Source organism: Physeter macrocephalus, chromosome 18 (assembly GCF_002837175.3).
Source record: "Physeter macrocephalus isolate SW-GA chromosome 18, ASM283717v5, whole genome shotgun sequence".
In the NCBI taxonomy this organism is placed as follows: Eukaryota; Metazoa; Chordata; class Mammalia; order Artiodactyla; family Physeteridae; genus Physeter; species Physeter macrocephalus.
Genome location: NC_041231.1, coordinates 35,826,372 through 35,847,711, shown reverse-complemented (window position 1 = coordinate 35,847,711; position 21,340 = coordinate 35,826,372). Strand labels below are relative to the sequence as shown.

Below are 21,340 nucleotides of genomic sequence, written 5' to 3'. Positions count from 1 at the left end.
GTGGTCAGATTGGAATTTCAAAGGATGACACTGGTGGTTACTGGGCTGGCTGAGTTGGAGGACTGTTTGGAGGCAGGGAGACCAGTGGGAATGGCCTTCACCCTTCATCCCTGCAAGATATGATGGTGGCCTGACCTCAGACAGGAGGGCCAGATCCTAAAGCAGTTCATTGCCCAAATCATGGGCTACAGTTGGCGCCTTGGTGTTCTTGGCATTTCTGGTCGTTTCGCAACGAACAGGACGCCCTCAAGAAGAAGGAAAGCTGATGTTCCTCTTCCTGCGGCCTCTCTTGGCAGGTAGAGCAGTGACAGCTGATGGGGCTCTAGCTCCAGACATGAAGGCCATCGTTTTGGACTGCAAAAGACTGTAGTTTCCTTTTGAGTAATTCAGGGGAGGTATGAGCTCGAGCTCTAGAGGGAGAATAGAAGACACTCTTCCCAATTTGGCTCAAGATGAATTAGATACAAGTTGAAAAATGAAAGCAGTTGGGCCAGTCTTGTTTCCTGAGCGCTGGGAACAGTTCATACCTATTGGAGCTGCTTTATGTAGAGGCAAGAAATGGTTAATAAAATGGCACCCTTGTATCTAGGCGCAACTGGTCTTTTTTTTCTACTTTGGAGAGACAGATTCTTTGCTGTTGGTGAAGGCCCTTGAAGACTGAAGTTTAAATTCAACTGGAAAGTGGTCGCTGACATCCAGGGCCTGTAAAGAGAAAGGAGAGATAAATTTGGAAATTAAGAGACACTCATTTTAGTGATGAATGAATTCAAGCTGAGGGAGGCCCAGGATGAAGTGCCCCAAGTCACCCAACAGAACATGCACTGGGAGAATTGTCCCTGCACCAGTTCAGTCAGAAATTGAGGCAGGTCCTCAAGTCACGGAATCATAGACTTTGAGACTCAAGGTCCAGTGGCTCAATGTCAGATCTCCCTTGGTGACCTGAACCACCATTGGGTGACACCAACCCATCTTCCCAGGACGGTGGCACAGAAAAACAAGATGACAGCTATACCTTCTCTTCGGTCAACCTGTAAGCTTTCTGGAAGTCAAAGATGCTGCTTGATTGAGGAACAACAGAGGTGACAACCTCTTGTCCTCTAAGCACGATCCTGGAGAAGAAGAGGGAAGATAGTCACATTAATCCACCCTGTTGATTTCTGAGATCAAACCAGGCTTCCTGCTTGACATCTAGAATGACTGAGCCGCTTGGCAATTTCACATGGAGTTCAAAAGTCCAACCCTGGTTTTAGCTTGTGTTGAAGCTCAAGGTGGGCCACCCCAAAATATGCCACTATGGCATATTGATTATCTTGAATTAAAGTTACTTAAACGGCTAATGCAGTAGGGACACTCTGACCCTCCTGTCGGTCTCCCTGAAAGCCGGAAATAAATCTCCCCTGTGAAAGATGCACTCCCTGCATCTGGAGGTAGAAGGAAGGACCAGCACCCTTATCCCCAGAGAAAGGGAATTCAGGCCAAGAAGCCTGTGTGAACAAACCTTCTTGCTTCTTTCATTCACTACTCCAAGCCCAAATTCTCTTTATATTCTTCACTCATTGAGAACCCAAAACCTGTGTTTCTTTGTCCTCTCAATTCCTCACAAATGTATTGTTTTTTTGGTCTAAAAAGTATAAAAGCTGCCTGCTTTGACCACTTTTTTTTTTTTAATTTTATTGGAGTATAGTTGATTTACAATGTCATGTTAGTTTCAGGTGTACAGCAAAGTGACTCAGTTATACACATACATATATTCATTCTTTTTAAGATTCTTTTCTCATATAGGTTATCACAGAACACTGAGTAGAGTTCCCTGTGCTATACAGTAGGTCCTTGTTGGTTATCTATTTTATATACGATAGTGTGTATATATTAACCCCAAACTCCTAGTTTATCCCTCCCCCAAATCTTGCCGTGTTTATGTGTTCTCAAGGTGTGTGTGTGTGTGTGTGTGTGTGTGTTCATCCCAAGCTCCTGATTTATCCCACATTCCCCCTTTGGTAACCATAAGTTTGTTCTCAATATCTGTAAGTCTGTTTCTGTTTTGTAAATAAGTTCATTTGTATCTTTATTTTTTTAAGTTAGATTCCACATAGGAGTGATATCATATGATATTTGTCTTTCTCTGTCTGACTTACTTCACTTAATATGAGAATCTCTAGGTCCACCCATGCTGCTGCAAATGGCATTATTTCATTATTTTTTATGGCTGAGTAATATTCCATTGTATATATGTACCACATCTTCTTCATGCATTCCTCTGACAATGGACATTTAGGTCTTGGCTGTTGTAAATAGTGCTGCAGTGAACACTGGGGTGCATGTATCCTTTCGGATTATGGTTTTCTCTGGATATATGCCCAGGAGTGGGATTGCTATATCATATGCTAGTTCTAGTTTTAGTTTTTTAGGGAACATCCATACTGTTCTCCATAGTGGTTGTACCAATTTACATTCCTACCAACAGTGTAGGAGGGTTCACTTTTCTCCACACCCTCTCCAGCATTTGTTATTTGTAGACTTTTCGATGATGGCCATTCTGACTGGTGTGAGGTGATACCTCATTGTAGTTTTGATTTTCATTTCTCTGATAATTAGTGATGTTGAGCATCTTTTCCTGTGCCTTTTGGCCGTCTGTATGTCTTCTTTGGAGAAATGTCTATTTAGATCTCCTGCCCATTTTTTGATTGTTTTTTTGACATAGAGCTGCATGAGCTGTTTGTATTTTTGACATAGAGCTGCATGAGCTGTTTGTATATTTTGGAGATTAATCCCTTGTCAGTTGTTCCATTTGCAAATATTTTCTCCCCATTCTGTGGGTTGTCTTTTTGTTTTGTTTATGGTTTCCTTTGCTGTGCAGAAGCTTTTAAGCTTAATTAGGTCTCATTTGTTTATTTTTGTTTTTATTTTCATTACTCTAGGAGGTAGATCAAAAAAGATATTGCTGCGATTTGATCACTTCTTAGGTCCTATTTCTATGAGACCTCCATGTGCACAAGTTAAGGTTTGTTTCTTTTTCTCCTATTAATTGGTCTTGTGTCAATTTTATTATAGTCCAGCCATAAGAACTCAAGAGGGGTTGAGGCAGAAATTTCCCCCTCCCCGACAGAGACCCTCAGGACAGTGCCTATGGTTGGGAAACAGGGTCAGCTCTGCGGTGATCTGTGGGCACCAGGACAGTGTCCCTTGTGTGAGCAGGGAGCCCTGGCTGTAGAAGATACACGGACATCACAGCACATTGCAATGGCTTGTGTACTGAAAAAATGTTCCCTTTGCAATTATTTTCACTTTTCCTGATTCAATTGTGGAGAAAGGTTCTGGTTTATCTTTAATGCCTCCCTAAGCTCCTATTTTGACCAAGAGAGAGCATTCTGCAGACAAGAGAATTAAGGTATAATGTAACATTGTTCGGTTTTCACTGGGCTTACTTTTGCAATTATTTTTTATTTATGGCAAGTGGTGCTGTTTTCTTACCTTAGCTTTATGAAATTTCCTTTTAAAATATATTTATTTCAGTAATAAATGAATAGATTTAAAGACAAATATAGAGAAAAACCATAGTACAGTTGCTTTGCAGTGTTGACACTAAATGGGAACGTGGTGGTTAAATAGAATCTAATGTATCCCGAGTGTGGTGATGCGGTTGGGGTCTACATGGCCCCAGCTGACTGGCTGAAGAATGACAAGCTGGGTTAAACTGCCAGCCCATGACTGTCCAATGAGCTTTCCCTGATTCCGACCAGCTGACCTGGTTTCCTTTGTTTGCGACCAAGACCACCTGGTTAATTTTAAACTAATCTCCATAAGTAAACTCTTCGCATTTGGGTGGAGATTTCTTTTTTTTTTTTTTTTTTTAAGATTTTTTTCTTTTGATGTGGACCATTTTCAAAGTCTATTGAATTTGTTACAATATTGCTTCTGTTTGATGTTATTTTGGCTTTTTGGCCCCGAGGCATGTGGGATCTTAGCTCCCCAACCAGGAATCAAACCCCCTGCATCAGAAGGAGAGAGGTCTTAACCACTGGACTGCCAGGGAAGTCCCTTGGGTGGAGATTTCTTGAAGCCATCCTTTCAGACCCAGAGAGTCAAGAACAGCATAGTTAAGGCTCCCCCCATTTCAGACTTCTGCTAGTTCTGTATGCCGGTGAGTCTGCGGATCACACTAAGCTCCCTGAGGCTGCTCCAGTGCCCAGCCAGCTCTGGGCATCTCAGCCTGTCCACTAACACTCAGCACATGGAAAGTGTTTAATAAATATTTGCACACAGAACAAAGACTGGAATTGAGGCCATTTCATCTTCTCCCCTCACATGCCTTTTTACAAACCATAAAAGATATATACTGTTACGGAAAACATAGAAAATTCAGAGCAGCAAAACAAGAAATTAATGTTTAAAAAAGCACATTGTAATCCTGCCATCCTTTGGCATACAAGTGCGTAATACTGGGGGTCCTTTAGTAAACATCTTTTTTAACCTGTTCCGCCACCCCATCTGATCCATCTTTCCCTGGGATTCACTGTTCTTCTGCTCCGTTATTTTCGATCACCTCCCTCTCCTCTGCCAGGGATAAAGAATGCGACCACAGAAGGGACTTGACCTGCCCAAGGCCACACAGCTGGCATGTGCAAGTGGGCGAGTGGGTGAGTGGCCCTCTCCAACCAGCTTTGCTGCAGCCCCTCAAAATGGGATGGAGGGGGCAGGTACCCAGGAAGCTCAGTCTCCTGTAACTTCTCACCTTGGTTCTACTTTCCCCAGGGCCAGGGCTGTTTCCACCTTGGGGAGCAGGAGTGATGATGTCTGCAGAGGGCCCACCAGCCCTGAAAGCTCTAACAGGAACAGAGGAGGTCATGGGATGGAAAGGAAAATCAGAACTCAAAACTAGAGAAATGGAAACTGTCTGCTTGCAGATGGCCATCTCGTGCAGACTGAGCTTGGGGAACAGCAACCACTGCTAGAAACAGGGCTCCTAGGGACTTTCCTGCCTGTGGGGTCCGCTGTGGATGTGCCAGTCATGAACATTCACACGCTTCAAGTCACCCCTCACCTCCCTCCTGACTTAAGGAGCAAAGTTGAAAGCTGATTGAAAATCTTCACGGAGGCTTTACAAATACCAGAGAATGCTATTATTTAAATATATATATTTGCATTTAGAAATGTGTAGGAATTCCTTGGCAGTCCAGTGGTTAGGAGTCGGCGCTTTCACTGCCATGGCCCGGGTTCAGTCCCTGGTCAGGGAACTAAAATCCCGCAAGCTGTGAGGCACAGCCAAAAAAAAAAAAAAAAAAGTGTATAGCACAAGCATTAGAAGTGTACATTTCCTTGCACTAACTAGTCTCATTTTTAGACTTTAACCCTGAGGAAATCATAAATAAACACAAAATGCTTATATAGGATGTTCATTTCAGCTATGCTTTTAATAGCAAACCCTTGGTAATAAACTAATGCCCAGTGACAGAGGACTGAGTGAATAAACTGTGGTATGTCTTTGTGATGGAATAATTGACAGCCAATGAATATATTGAGCATTTACCATATTCCAGACATTGCATGTGAAGATTTATATATGTTACTTTGTTTAGTCTTCATGTGTGAGTGAGGCACTACTACAATCTCCATTTTACGGGTAAGGGAACAAAGACACAGAGAGCTTAAGTCTCTTGGTCCCAGACATATTAAGTGGTAGAGCCAGGATTCGAACCCAGGCCCGTCTGACAGCAAAGCCTGCACTTGCTGCTGCTAAGGTACAGTGACCAAGGCCACCATATATGGCCACGCAGGTTGCATACTGCACAAAGTACCCAGTGGAGAAGCTTAAAGTCTAATTGGCTCAGCTCTCCAAGCCAAGAGCTTCATCTGCCAAGAGGGGGCCACCTTTTCCAATGCACACCAAGCACTGTGTGGGCTAGCGGTGGTCTGGCAGATGCCTCCTACCTGTCATAGGCACAGTTTGTGCTCTTCTTGATCGTGGTATCCTCTTGGTCCCTGATCAGCCAAATGAACTTGGGGTCGGTCCTCAGGCGGATGTTCTTCCAGGCCTTCTTGGGGACGTATCTGCAGCCGGCATTGAAGTCACCCATGAAAATGAAATTCTGAAAGACAAGATTAGAAACTGTCACCTGTAGGCATTGTTGTCTAATGCTTTCAGGCAGAACTGGTAGCAATGACTCCACCTCGCACACCCAATAAACGATGCGTTCTATTATCAGCTGAATTGTGTCCCCCCAAATTCATATGTTCTAACCCCCAGTACCTAAGAATGTGACTGTATTTGTAGATGACCTTTAAAGAGCTAATTCAGGTAAAATGAGGTTATATGGGTGGACCCTAATCTGATGTGACTCGTGTCCTCATAAAAAGAGATTGGGGGCTTCCCTGGTGGCGCAGTGGTTGAGAGTCCGCCTGCCGATGCAGGGGATGCGGGTTCGCGCCCCGGTCCGGGAAGATCCCACATGCCGCGGAGCGGCTGGGCCCGTGAGCCATGGCCGCTGCGCCTGCGCGTCCGGAGAGGCCACAACAGTGAGAGGCCCCCGTACCGCAAAAAAAAAAAGAAAAAAAAAAAAGAGATTAGGACATAGACACAGGGAAGACTAAGGAGAGGGGCCTCAGAAGAACCAAACCCTGTTGCCACTTTGGTCTTGGACATCAGCCTTCGAGAACTGTGAGGATATAAATTTCTGTTGTTTAAGCCACCCAGTCTTTGGTACTTTGTTACGGCAGCCCTAGCAAAATCATAAAGGGTCGTAATTTCATTTTGCTTTTTAAAAGAAGAGGCCACAGTTTAAAATTGAGTCACAGCTCTGATGAGTATTTGACAGGCGAGTATGACAAGAAAGTGTGTTCTCAGTGGGAAGAAGGTTGTTTGCTGTAGCTGCTCCCTCCTGTTCTTAGTTACCAAATCTCTCTAATTTAGGGTGCAGATTTAGGTGGGGATGGAAGAATCCAGCTCAGTTATTCCCTCACTTCTTTTGTCTCTGGCTTAAACTACTGTAAGGTATAAACATATGAATGAATTGATGCCTTTTGTTTCCAAGCAGGGAAAATGAACTCGGGTGGTATATTTGACAGCTTTGGCAGTGCTCTTTCTCTCCTCTTTTGAAGCTAGGAACTTACCCCTGTGGAAATTTTGCCTATTGAGGAAGTGAGAAGAGGCTTAAGTGGGGGGTGTGGGGGGGGTGATAGAATGAGCTGTCCGTCTCTGCCCCGAGGCCACCATCAGAGCATTCTATCTTGGAAATGTTTTTCCTTGCTGGGCTCTTGAAACAGAATTTTAATATTCCTCAAGAGGAAACGCAGATTTCCTTGCTTGTGCTATTGTTTGGCGTTGTTGCTGACTTTAGAGTTTTCGTCAAAAACATTTTATTTTGACCTTGGGTATCATGGTTTTCCCTGAGGTTGGTGGGCGCAGTTGAGGACAGGATGTCGTCCTTAACCCGAGTGTCAACCAGCTTCTATTAATATAGGCATGATTTACTGAGCATTCACTGTGTGCCAGGCTCAGCGTTAAGCATTTTCTAAAGTTTAATTTAAATCTTACAGTAAACACCAGGAGGTAGAAGGAACCTTTGACAGCCCTGTGGAAAAAGGATAGAGGGGTAAAGTGACCTGCTCTAGGCTACTGAACCCTGATCAGCTTCACTGAAGGCCCCTCCCTCAGAGCACAAGAGTTTCCCCTCTTGTTCATTTTTGTGCCACTGATGGCTCCCCACTGCCTGGCACTTAACAGATGCTCAACAAATTCTTGCTGAATGAATGAGCGGAATTTATAATTTTAGGAACAAACGAGTCTTTCTCTTGCCCTGCTTTTTACAAATAAGCAATGAAATATACCCCTTGTGTGCGCCATGCTCCAGCTCTGTGTCCACACTTCATTTGACTGATTTTGCACTTTGAGCAGCAGAACTCAGGAGGAGGAAGGGGGTCACTGGAGTCACATCTCAAAAGGAGAAAAGAGGAATGAGGAAGAGCCCTCTGAAGCACTTCCATATTTGCCAAGAGCTTTCATAGGCCTCGCAGACACAGGAGGTGGCATCCCTGTTGTCCACGTGAGGAAATAATTGAAACCAAGAGGGATGGTGGATGTATTCCCCTTCTGTGAGAACAGCACCCCTAATTTCTTTGGGAAACTATCTCCCTCCTCCACCTTATTGGTAGAGCTGAAACAGACTTAACCAATCAGAGCATCTCAACCACCTGATCACAGTGATTGGTTCAGGGATGGACATGTGACACAATCGTAGCCAGTGAGACTCAATCCCAGGGTATTTGTTGCATTGTGGGGCAGAAAATTTGTCAGTTGCTCTGGAAGCTGCTGGCAGCTATCTTACCATCCCAAGGGTGGAGCCATCCTGAGAATGGAGCCCACCCAGGGGAAAGGAAAGTCAAGAGATGGAGAGAGAGACAAGACAAGCCCTGATTACCTTGTCTGAGCCCTGGGTCCAGCTATGCCTGAACCAATAAATTGCTCTTCCTTTTCATGAGCCGTTTTGATATTCTGTCACTTGTAGCTGAAAGACTCCTGACCTCTCTTTGTCTTACTATTCTCAGTTGTGAAGTGGCAATGATCAAAATAGTTACCTCATCAGGCTATTGGGAGGATTAAATAAACTTGTCCATGTCCAGCCTTAGCATAGTGTCCGGCACCAGCTACTCATTCGCTCAGTGAATGTTGGCAGCCATCATTAGTGGAGCAGGGTATGAATTCCCAAGGCTCACATGGATGGGACCCAGGCAGATTCAGCAGAAAGATATTTAGGGCTGAGGAAAGGCCTAAAATGAGGCTCTAAAGTGGTGGTGGTCTGCACAGGCCCTGCGTCCTCACCCTCCCTCAGAGCCACTCATGCCTCTCAGGGACCAGATTCTGCCCCTGCTAGACGGGAAATCAGCAGACACAGAGGGTCATCACCTCCGCGTTCCAGCGACGCTTCACATCCATATAGACATCGACCAGCTCATCAATCTCTTTAACGGATGTCTCAGGGGTGGTGTGCAGGGGAACAATCACAAAGTCCTTGACAGCTGAGGAAGAGCAAAGAGGCGGAGGTCACACATTTCCTCTGGCAAGATTCCACGAACACTGCTTGAGGGAAACAGGCTGTCCCCCAAAAGGCACGGACTGTGTCGTCTGGGGCCCCCCATTTCCAGAGGGTCCAGTGGTTGAGATTTGAATGATCTTAGGGTCATAAGGCAGCTATTCTCAGCACACGAAAGCCTCTTTTCTCCGACTCGCCCTGCGTGGCTAAGAGAAAGCTGGTAGACAGTGTTCCTCACTGGCCTTGTGGGTGTTTTTATTTTCTCATTTAAAAAAACCCTGTATTTTCTGTTTTTAAAAAAATATGAAGGCTGTTTGGCTTTGTAATAAGAAAAAATGTTTTTTCTCATTTAAAAAATTGAGGCTTGTTAGTTTATACTCCTTTTGTAATCAGAAAAAAAAAAAAAAGCCTGGAAAAGTTTATTCAAAACACAAAGTGGTCCTTTGTGGAGTGTCTAAAAACCTCCCCCACCAGGAGGGACTGAGGGAGCCTGAGAGAGGGGATGTGGGCGTCTTGCCCATCTGTGTCATTCTGAATACCTCCTCCTCGGGCTTTCCCTTGTTCTGTGCCTGGGTCCCCACTCCTACTCAGGGGCAGGGGGCTGTTGAGTGATCACTGCTCAAGTCCCATAGCAGGCAGCCTGTCTCCAGGACCACACCCTGGTCCTGGACCACACCCTGGTCCAGCAGCCTGTCTCTCACTCTCCCCCTCACTCCTCCTCTCCACTCCCCAACCTCTTTTTGGTCCCCTAAACACCCCAGCTCCTTTCCCACCTCTGAGCTTGTGTGCCCTCCCTCCAGAATGCCTTTCCACCACCTCTCTGTGACTGGCTTCTTCGGGTCACAGCCATTGTCACCTCCAAGGGGCCATCCCTGATTGCCCTGTCTAAGGTGGCCCCTCACCCCGCTATTCAGTGAACCCTGCCTACTGCCTTCATGCTCTGAAATTACCTGCTTGGCTCCTTAGTTTGGCCCCCGGGAACCTAAGCTCTGTGAGAGCAGGCTTATCTGTCTTGTTCACCCTCTTGGCTCCAGCACCCAGCACCATGCCCGGCACATTGAAGGCGCTCAGATATGTTTGTTGATTGAATACATGAATGAATGAATGAGAGAATGAACGGAGGAAAGAAAAGATAGATGAATGGCCAACTCCTTCATCTTTAATCCCAAACAGGCGGGACATAAAGACATTTCCTTGGGCAAGATAGAAGACTCCAGACATGACACAGCTGTAGTGCCATCCCAGCCGGGCTGTGTGTGTGCGGGGGAGGGGTAGGGAAGGGTGGAAGCTCCAGACAAACAGTTTTGTTCAGCAGTTCACAAAGGCTGGGGACTCTCTCAGAGAAGAAATAATCATTTGGCGGGGAGGGCCTCTCCTAACACTGCCAGGTCAGCTAAATGTGACTTGTGTGCATGACAAAGACAATTATTGAACATGCTCTCTGAAAGGCGTTTCTTGCCCTCAATAGCCCCCATCTCCTCATTTTTTTGTTTGTTTGTTTGTTTTCCTACTGAGAATTTCCGAGCATTCTCCCATGTTTGTTTTCCTGAAATACTCTGCCCCTGAGCTAATTAACCCTCTGCCAAAATAGTGAACTTCATAGTTCAAGATGTTAATATTTGTATAGTATAGATATAGGTGTTCATATGTACAGCTCTGCATATATTTATATGGTCATTCTCTGTCTCCCCTGCTGCAACATAACTTCACAAAGGCAGGGACCTTTTGTCTGTCTTGTCCAGTGCCCAGAACAGAGCCTGACATGTAGTGGGTGTTGAAAAAATATTTGATTCTATATAGTTCCAGTCTATAAACCAAATTAATTCTTGACCGTCCATTGAGGGTTGCATGGTGGTAAAAAGTGTGGGCTCCCAAGATGCTAGTTTGAGTTGCAACCCTGGCTCGTCCACTTCTGTAACTGCTGGGTGACCTTGAATAAGTGACTCCATCTATTTGAACCTCAGTCTCTCCCAATGTAAAGTGGAGATAATCCTAGTTGCTACCTTGCAGGGTGTTGCAAAGATTACAGGAACCTGGCGCTAATCAGGGATCAATAATTGTTAGTGACTAATACAAGTACTATTGTTGTCAGAGATCAGGGTGCAATCTTTTGGATTTCCTCTCCACCCCCAGTCTGTGGGGGAGATTGCTCAGTGGGTACTGGAGGGACAGTGTGATTCTAGGTTGGGAGATCATCTTTGCTGGCCATTGCTCGAATTTTTCAAATGAAGGAATAGCTGTACTTGATTGGGACTAAGGGATTTTTGTAAATAATTTCCATCAGCCTAAATGCTCCAAACAGAGTAAGGTTATCATTGATTTAAGAAAGTGGCTTCTTAGCTGAGGAAGTCTTGAGTCGTGGCATTCTGAGAGCCCAGCCTGGTGTCATCAAACTCTACCGCATCCTCTACATTCAAGTGTTAGAAGTTCTTAACGGTCATGTCAAGCCTGATGCCTCACTAAAGATGCTGCGTAAACCCTGGGATCACAGCCCACACTCAGAGCTGCTGCCTGTGTATGGGATCGCTGGGGATATCAGGGGTGAGAGGGGCCTGTGGGTCTCACCGGTGTGTGGTGACTGGAACCAGACCACAAAGGGTTCCCTGGAAAATACATCTGCATCGCCAGCCTGATGGTCATGGTAGAGGTAGCTTTCTTTCACAGACACTAGCTTTTCCCTAGAAGAAAAAAAAAAAGAAAGTCCTCCCAGATGAGTTGTTTTTCTTCTTCCTTCTTTCAAGAAGGAGAGACGTAGGTTCTCACAGCTCTGTTGGCCTCCCCTGCGGGCTTGAGCGCTGGAAGGGATCTTTTGCCCGAGAACAAGGCTCAGTCAAGTCTTCTCAAGGACCAGAGCCCTTTGGGAGCTGAACATCTGAGCAATACTAGTTATCTAGGGAACTCCCAACTTAAAGGTCAAACTCAAAACAAATTATTAGTAGGAAGAAGATGAGAATATGAAGTCTCAGAGCAGCCATGCTGGGCAACTCAGGTTTCCATCCCCAGCCAGGACTTGACCATGAAGAAAAAAGAACTCTTCACTCTCCTGACCAGGTCACTGAGTCAACCAGTAGCTTAGTTTTGAAGAGTTAATACTTTGCATCAGCCCTGATTTTGACAGCAATTATTTTGATCAATATTGAGAACTGGTTAGAGATCCAAATTTGGTTTTATTTGTTTTTTGTTTTTTGTTTTTTGTTTTTGTGGTACGCGGGCCTCTCACTGTTGTGGCCTCTCCCATCGCGGAGCACAGGCTCCGGACGCGCAGGCTCAGCGGCCATGGCTTACGGGCCCAGCCGCTCAGCGGCATGTGGGATCTTCCCGGACCGGGGCATGAACCCGTGTCCCCTGCATTGGCAGGCGGACTCTCAACCACTGCGCCACCAGGGAAGCCCCAAATTTGGTTTTAAAGAAAAGATTTTGATTCTATTCACAGTCATAATTGATAAGTGAACCATGTTCCAGGAAGCATAATTTATACTTACTTATAGAGAATGGCATACTGTTCTTTGTATGTGTTTCTTCCAAGACGAGAGCTGATCACACAGTTATAAGTTTTGCCTCTTCTTGATTTTCTGGAAGGCAAAAAACAGTTTACATTGCATCTTAAAGAACAAACATTTCTCTACTGCCTAGGTTCCCCTCCTTCCAGTCTGCCTCTGTATCTCCCATGACGTCATGTAGGAGGGCTTCTGTTCATCATAAGCTTTGAGTCTCATAAGAAGGGCCACCATTGACTGGGACTGTAACATCTACCAGGATCTTTACAGCCATTATTTCTTGTCCTTATAAGGTGGGTACTATCGTTACTCCATTTTTATAATTTGCAAGTACAAAGCTGGGATTTGAACTCAGATCCTACTCACCCCCAAATCCACCTGCTTTGGCCTGTACCTGTGGGACACCACTGAGACCATGAAAGATTCAGGCCACAGTCAGCCCCAAACACTGTTCTGGCCCATGGCTGGGCTGCACCTCATACTTCCTGGTGGAGTATACCTCGCTAGGTCACCCTGTCCATGCACCACTCCTGAGCATTTATCACATGCAGGATTCCCAGTAACATTTTTTTGGACATTCTCTTCTGCTCTGAAAACCCCCAGGCATTTTCTCACAAATCCTGGAACTGTGATTCCAAATCAGCTACTGTTTCTGTCCTGGGGGCTGAGGATACTGTCCTGAAGTCCCATTGATGTTACCACTCACCCTTATCAGGGAAACTTGACTCTCAGATGTGTTTGCCAAACTTGCTGATAACTCCACCCTGGGCAGAGCCTGACGCGATTCTACTTCATCTTCCCACGAGAAGATCTGGGGCATGTCTAAGCTGTGGCATACTCTCAGGTTCCATTGGAAAAAAGCAGAGTGTTTAGGGGCCAACTTAGACCCTACAGAAATTCCTGGGAATGAATATTCTAAGGCAGATCTGGTCATGGGAGCCCCAGGAGTGCAGACAGTGGATTCTGCTGGGCTTCCAGTTTGGGAAGGCTGGCGCTGTCCTGAATCTAGCCTTGCCAAGTCCTGGGTTGGCAAACTACTCGCAATGACTCATCTGTGAAGTGAGGAGGGGCCCTCCTGGCTTACAGGGAATTAGGAGACAAACAGGCCTGGCTCTGCCTGGAGTCCGTGGCACAGTCTAGGGAGGTTGGGGAGAACCGAGACCACTGGGGGCTCGGAGGACTTAATCCAGACCAACTGCGGGCAGGTACCTGGAGACCCCGTCCCCTCCGTCCCTCATAATTCTGAAAACTGGCCAGGGCCACTCCAAGGACGGCTGAGGGGGCTCAGAATAGAGCATTGGCCTTGGAGACAGACACGACCCAGGTTCAAAAGTAGGTTTGGCCATTTACTGGCTGGGTGACCTTGGGCAGGTCCCTGCTCTCTGTGCCTCAGTCCCTCAGCTGTAAGGGAAGCAGTAACAGTACCTACTCTACAGGTTGTTGTGGGGAGGAAATGAAATAGCACATGTAAATTGATTAACAGGATGCCTGGCAGCTGTGATACCCTGGTTAGGGTATTAACGGTAGCTGTTTCTTACGGCCCTCTGGACCATCACCTGCCATCACAATTCCCTTACTTTGACTAGTAACGAACATCTCAACGTTTAGTCGCCACTGCTCCATACCAGGCACAGCTCAACCACTTACATGCATGATTACATTTAATTATCGCCACGTCCCAGGAAGATGGGGGGTTCTATTATTATCTCCATTTACAGATGGGGAAAATGAGGTACAGTGAGGTTCAGTAACTTGCCCTTCGTGGCAAAGCCAGAATCCAAACCCAGGTGGTCTGAGCTGAGCATAGGTGCCTAACCCCTGGGCTACACTCCCTGTGTCATTGTCAAGAGCAGACTCAGAAACAGAAGACCTGGGAGGCTAAAAAGGAGACACACTGCTCCAAGTCTGAGTTTTCAGATGAGAAACTGAGGCTCAGAGCGGGTGGGTGCAGTCAGCCCAAAGAGCCCTGTGTGTGAAGGAGAGAATCCAAGGTACTTCCTCCCCAGCCTAATGAGGCTGGATTGACCATTCATTTCTAAAACACAATGTGAGTTTTCCTAATTATAAAAATAGCAAAATAATGGCCAGATAACACTGTTTTTTCAATCTCAATGGGCGGGTACACAGCTGTTTGTTATCTCCTCTGTGCTTTTAACTGTATTTGAAATATTTCATAAGAAAAGGGAAGGGGGAGTGTAACATGCTCATTGTAGAAAATCTGGAAAATACAGAAAATTATGGAAGAAGAAATCACATTAAATTCCTTGTAAATTTGTACCGCTGTCCACATTTTGGTTCATTGCCTTTGAATCTTTTGTATGTTTTTTGTTTCATTTTGCTTTTTTACATAATTGAACTTGGTACCTATTGTATACTCTATTGTTTAATCTTATATCTACAAAAGAAACATTATATTAGAAGTTTTAAGAAATTAGTGTGTCTCAGAATTAATAGACGGGGGCCCTTGAATATGCATTTTTAACTCACTCTGGGGGGATAATTCTTTGAGAAATAAATCATAAATATAACCCAATATCATTTAAAGCTATTCGAGGACATTCATTTATAAAATTTTAATTTATAAAGTCAATTCAGAATTTTTGTCAAATATTCAAATCATACAGAAGTATGTAAAATAAAAAGCAAATGTTCCCCATTTTCTTCTCACACCGCTTCCACAATGGTCCTCCGATCATACCCACCACTGCCCCAGAAGTAGCCACTATTGACAGTTTGAGCACATCCTTCCTGTCTTTCTTTTATGCCGACGCAAACCCAAGCACACCCTCATTCATATATGATGTAGTGTGACTGCTAAAATGGGCTCTTCTACCTACAATTCTGAACTTGCTTTTTTCCATATATGGTAGCCATCTTTCCATGCTAGAATATTTAGCTCTAACCTATTCTGTGGTAACCATGACTTTTAATCGCTACATTATATTCCAGCCTGTGGGTATATCATGATTTCATATTTGCGCTCAATCTTTTCTTTGTAACAGTACTTCTCAGCTCAGCCTCTAGTCTGTTTCTTTCATTTCTCTCGGTCTTGACTCCTCACCCGTTTCCCTCTTTTGCTTTATCATGTTAAAACTAGCCGGTTGAACATTCTCAGGACCACGGTTAATAAAGTTGAAAGCCTGGGCAGTGTTGGCCACGTGACCTGGTGGTCCCAGCCAGTGCTGGCTCTCACACTAGTTTCAGTTCCCAGGGACTTTCAGATGCCATTGCACCTGGCTTTGAGCCGACAGAGTGTCCAGGGGCCCTGTCTTTACCCGTTCAGTCTCTTCATCAGTGTGGGACAGATTATGTTGTTGCTGTCCTTGATTTCCATCAGGAGTATGATGTCACAGCGTTTGATGACCTGCAGAGAGAGAATTCCCAGGGGTGTGAGGCCATTTACTACAAATAATGAAATCTTTTATTGGGCACTTACTATAACATAACATACTATGTCACTATTTTTTTTTAATTGAAGTATAGTTGATTTACAATGTTGTGTTAATTTCTGCTGTACAGCAAAGTGACTCAATTATACATATATATACATTCTTTTTTTATACTTTCTTTTTAATATTCTTTTCCATTATGGTTTGTCCCAGGACATTGACTATAGTTCCCTGTGCTATACAGTAGGACCCTGTTGTCCATCCATTCTATATGTAGTAGTCTGCATCTACTAACCTCAAACTCCCACTCATTTCTCCCCTCCCCTCTCCTCCTTGGCAACCACAAGTCTGTTCTTTATGTATGTAAGTCTGTTTCTGCTTCATAGGTAGGTTCATTTGTGTCATATTTTAGATTCCACATATAAGTGATATCATATGGTATTTGTCTTTCTCTTTCTGACTTACTTCACTTCATATGATAATCTCTAGTTACACCCATGTTGCTGCAAATGGCATTATTTCATTCTTTTTTATGGCTGAGTAATATTCCATTGTGCATGTGTATTCAGTACCACATCTTCTTTATCCATTCATCTGTTGATGGATGTTTAGGGTGTTTCCAGGTCCTGGCTATTGTGAATAGTGCTGCTATGAACTTAGGGGTGCATGTATCTTTTTGAATGATAGTTTTGTCTGGATATATGCCCAGGAGTGGGATTGCTGGATCATATGGTAATTCTATTTTTATTTTTCTGAGGAACTTCCACACTGTTTTCTACAGTGGCGGCACCAATTTACATTCCCACAACGGTGTAGGAGGGTTCCCTTTTCTCCACACCCTCTCCAGCATTTGTTATTTGTAGACTTTTTAATGATGGTCATTCTGACTGGTGTGAGGTCATACCTCATTGTAGTTTTGATTTGCATTTCTCTAATAACTAGCGATGTTGAGCATCTTTTCATGTGCCTATTGGCCGTCTGTACGTCTTTTTTTGAGAAATGTCTACTTAGGTCTTCTGCCCGTTTTTCGATTGGGTTGTTTGTTTTTTTTATTGTTGGGCACTATGTTTTACGTATCAGATTGGGTGCTTTGTTAAATTAACTAACTTCTCTGAAATAAATGATGGACTCCCTGAGGTAAGTACTATTATCATGTCCATTTTAAAGACAAAGAGCCTGAGGTTCTTTCTGGGAAAGCTGAGACACTATCCAAAGTCACCCAGCTAGAAAGTGGCTGAGGCAGAATGTGAACCTAGGCAACCCAAGTCCAGAGCCCAGGGTCATGACCCCTGCACGTCCTACCTCTTGGCTTTGCTTGAATAATTACAATAATAATAATAGTAAATATTTATTAAACCCTTAGTAAGTGAAGAATACCAGGCTGGATACTGCAAAAAAAAAAAAGAGGTATAATTATAATGTTAAGAACTGTAAGAGATAACATTTACTGTGAGCCTACTCTGAGCCTCACCAACCCTGTCAGATGTCTACGATTTTTAGCTCATTAAGCATAGGAGGAAACCAAGCTCAGAGTGACTGAGTAACTAGTTTAAAGTCACACAGCCGGTATAGGTGGTAGAGTAGGATTTGAACTCAGGTTTACATGACTGCAAAGCCCAGCATGCTGAACTATTAAGATATAGTTCCACCCTCAGAGGCTCATTATCAGTGAGAGACACAAATGCAAAGAACTAGCTACAACGAGAGGCAAATGAAATTTGTGCTAAATAAAAGTCAGAGCTGCGAGAGTGTTGAGGAATAATTAATTACATCTGCCCAGAGGATCAGGAAAGTCTCCAAGGAGGAGGAGGCATTTGAACAGGCCCTGAGAGGTGAGGAAGAACTCAGTAAAAATGCAGGAGTGGCTCCTTCAGGACGAGCAATAACCTGGAAACCAGGGTGCAGACCAAGTTGAAGCCCATTAGAGATGACAGGGACCTTTCTGTGTAGGGGGTCCTGGTGGGCTGGAATTTGTTGCTCAAGGACAGGGTAATCCCAGTGTTAATTTCGTCCTCTCCGAAGACATGGAGTGGGGGGAATATGCCACTGGTCCTGTTTCCAGAGCACATATATGTTCCAGTTTCGTCTCCAAGAAGGGCATAGAAGAGAGAGCCACCAGCACTGGCCTGTGCAGCCATTAAGAAGTGCTGGGGGCTGAGGGTGCACCTGTGTAGTGACAGAGGAGGAAGACTATGTCCAAGTCTGGATCCTTCCATCAATAGGCTTGCATTATATACCCTGAGAAAGCCATAACTCAAAAAGAGTCATATAGCACAATGTCCATTGCAGCTCTATTTACAATACCCAGGACATGAAAGCAACCGAAATAGCACAGGGAGATCAGCTTGGTGCTTTGAGACCACCTAGAGGGGTGGGAGAGGGAGGGTGGGAGGGAGACGCAAGAGGGAGGAGATATGGGGATATATGTATATGTATAGCTGATTCACTTTGTTATAAAGCAGAAACTAACACACTATTGTAGAGCAATTACACTCCAATAAAGATGTTAAAAAAAAAATAGGCTTGCATTTCATGGCATCAGCCTTGCAGGGTTCACCAAGGAGAGCTGGGTGCTGGTCATCCAGCCAGCCTGCTGATTTAGTCACTTATCACTGTTAGATCTTTCTGGAAGACATTTTAGAATATGTATCAAAAGCCTTAAAAAATGCATTAATCCTTTGGTCTAGTTTTCCCACTTTGAGGAATGTTTTCCATTGTAAAAAGGTATCTTCTACTTCTCTACACCTCAGTTTCCTCATCTATAAATTGGCATAATGATAGTCATTCCCTCACAGGATTGCTGGAGGACAGATGGATACTTAGAGCCGTGCCAGCCATATAGGAGGCAAACAACAAAGTATTGTTATTATTATTACTTACACAGATCAAAGAGGAAGATGCATTGCAACAGAAAAATTGGAAACAACCTAAGCATCCCCAAATAGGAAGGCATTAAATGAAACATGTTGCAAACACAGCATAAGGCATTAAAAGTTGTGTTTTAAAAGAATATTAATAACATGTGAAATACTTCTCATATAAAAGCAGAATACAAAACTGATGATATAGGGTGTCTCCATGCTGCAAAGTAGATGCAGATTTATGTATTTATTTTTGTGTAGAAAAATGCCCATAACAAAGTTACCCAAATACCAACAACTGTTATCTTCAAGTGATAGGATACTTCTTTATATGTTTCTGTATTTTCAAAATAGTCCATAATGACTATTTATTTTATTTTATTTTTTTTTGCGGTACGCAGGCCTCTCACCCTGTGGCCTCTCCCGTTGCGGAGCACAGGCTCCGGACGCGCAGGCCCAGCGGCCATGGCCCACGGGCCCAGCCGCTCGGCGGCATGTGGGATCTTCCCGGACCGGGGCATAAACCCATGTCCCCTGCAACGGCAGGCGGACTCTCAACCACTGCGCCACCAGGGAAGCCCATAATGACTATTTTTAATTTAATAAAATTAATTTGTAAATTATAAGTTTATAATTTAAAAATTATACCTTTATAATTAAAAAAATTAAGCTGTTATTAAGAAAGAAAACTGCTTTATGAGGAAGGAATTGTGGGTGAAGAGGTGATGGCCAATATTTATGAAGACATGACAGGTGTGATCATAGCTTATTTAACATAAGTTAAATGAGTTGTCTTATGTAAAGCGTCTACAGTGCCTGGCATGTAGCGGGCTTAGCGAGGCTTTGGAGGCACAGGCTCAGCGACCATGGCTCACGGGCCTAGCTGCTCCGCGGCATGCGGGATCTTCCCGGACCGGGGCATAAACCCATGTCCCCTGCAACGGCAGGCGGACTCTCAACCACTGCGCCACCAGGGAAGCCCATAATGACTATTTTTAATTTAATAAAATTAATTTGTAAATTATAAGTTTATAATTTAAAAATTATACCTTTATAATTAAAAAAATTAAGCTGTTATTAAGAAAGAAAACTGCTTTATGAGGAAGGAATTGTGGGTGAAGAGGTGATGGCCAATATTTATGAAGACATGACAGGTGTGATCATAGCTTATTTAACATAAGTTAAATGAGTTGTCTTATGTAAAGCGTCTACAGTGCCTGGCATGTAGCGGGCTTAGCGAAGGCTTTATAAATGTTAGCTCTTATCATGGACTCATTACATTTTCACAATAACCCTGTGCTGCATTTACATTTCACAATAACCCTTTCTTGCTGAAAGGCACGGGGCGTGGGGGGGGTGCTCAGGGAGGAGAAAGGCCTTCAGAGCCGGCGCACCTGGCTGCCAGGTGGAAGCTGAACCTAGGGCTCCTGGCCCTCCCACCAGAATGTGGTGCCTCTGGGATTTTCTAAGGTAATAAAACCCAGAGTCCTGGGAAAGGTTTCAACTCCAACATCAAAAATAAATTAACCTCTAAATAGAGTCAACTGCCTCCAGAGGAATGTGAGCAGAGTCCCAAGACATTGGTCGGATTACCCAAGGAGAGTCTTATCTAAGTGGGGAGAAAGATTAGAATTGGAAGTTGGGGTAAGGTTGATGGCTGGAGGGGGAGAGAACGAGGAAGAAAGGGGGGTGCGGAGAGAGAGAGAGAGAGAGCACGCGCGCGCACACACACACACACACACACACACACACACACACACACACACGCTACCTTCACCCTAGGGACTAAATTCAGTTAAATTCCTCCCGAGTCTCTTAAAGTCTGAAAGCTGTAGAGAGAGTGTGAAGGGTGTCCAGCGATCCTTCTGACAGGAAAGGGGGCTCACCTTCACAATGACATCCATGGCCTTACAGTCTGCCTTCTTGGATTCCCCAAAGGACCTCACATTAAAGGAGCAGATCCTCAGGGCCAGGGCGCTGTGGGTTGAGAGGAGGAGAAGCAGCAGGGAGGCCAGCGGCAGAGACATCCCGGGTTCCCCTGGCTTCAAGGCTTGAAGAGAGGACAGCAGTGTCTGGAGAGCGGACTCCTGGCCCCCGCCTCAGGCTCGGCTGACTCGTGTGGCTGACTTGTTAAGCCTGCAGATAACAGGAATTACTGGATTCATTGTTGCTGCTTTCACTTCTCTGAGGAACTGAAGATCATGGGTTTCATTCCACAGGGAAATGAAGGAAATGAGCTAGTTTTTGGGATCCCTTGTTTTGTCACTCAGGGGAGGAAACTGGTCAGTCTAATCTAGGCACCAGTCTCTGCAAAGTCACTCTTAACCCCTCTGGAAGCCAGCTGTGACATCTGGTCATCTCTGCTGTGGTCACATACCATGTACCTTTTCCTGGAAATTGATGAACTCGGAAATGGTCCACCCCAGAGGGCACCTGGGGTGTGGAGCCTTCTGCAAGGCGGGGCAGGGTCAGTGGGAAATTCTGCCAGATTTTCTGCCATCGCTGGGATTTGGCAGCTAGCTATCCCTGGACACACCCAGATTCCAGCTCACCAATGACCCTGATGG

The 21,340-nt window shown here is 44.7% G+C and overlaps 1 protein-coding gene across 1 annotated transcript; it reads right to left on the bottom strand.

Moving 5' to 3' along the window:
• Positions 1 to 585: 585 nt before the first annotated feature.
• On the bottom strand, positions 586 to 21,081 carry DNASE1L3 (deoxyribonuclease 1L3). Its single transcript, XM_055079996.1, is given in 8 exon segments — positions 586 to 702; positions 1,013 to 1,109; positions 5,929 to 6,086; positions 8,900 to 9,012; positions 11,592 to 11,704; positions 12,509 to 12,598; positions 15,799 to 15,887; positions 20,660 to 21,081. Coding segments are annotated over 8 exon segments (918 nt in total). The 5' UTR covers positions 20,801 to 21,081.
• Between the last annotated feature and the right edge of the window lie 259 nt (positions 21,082 to 21,340).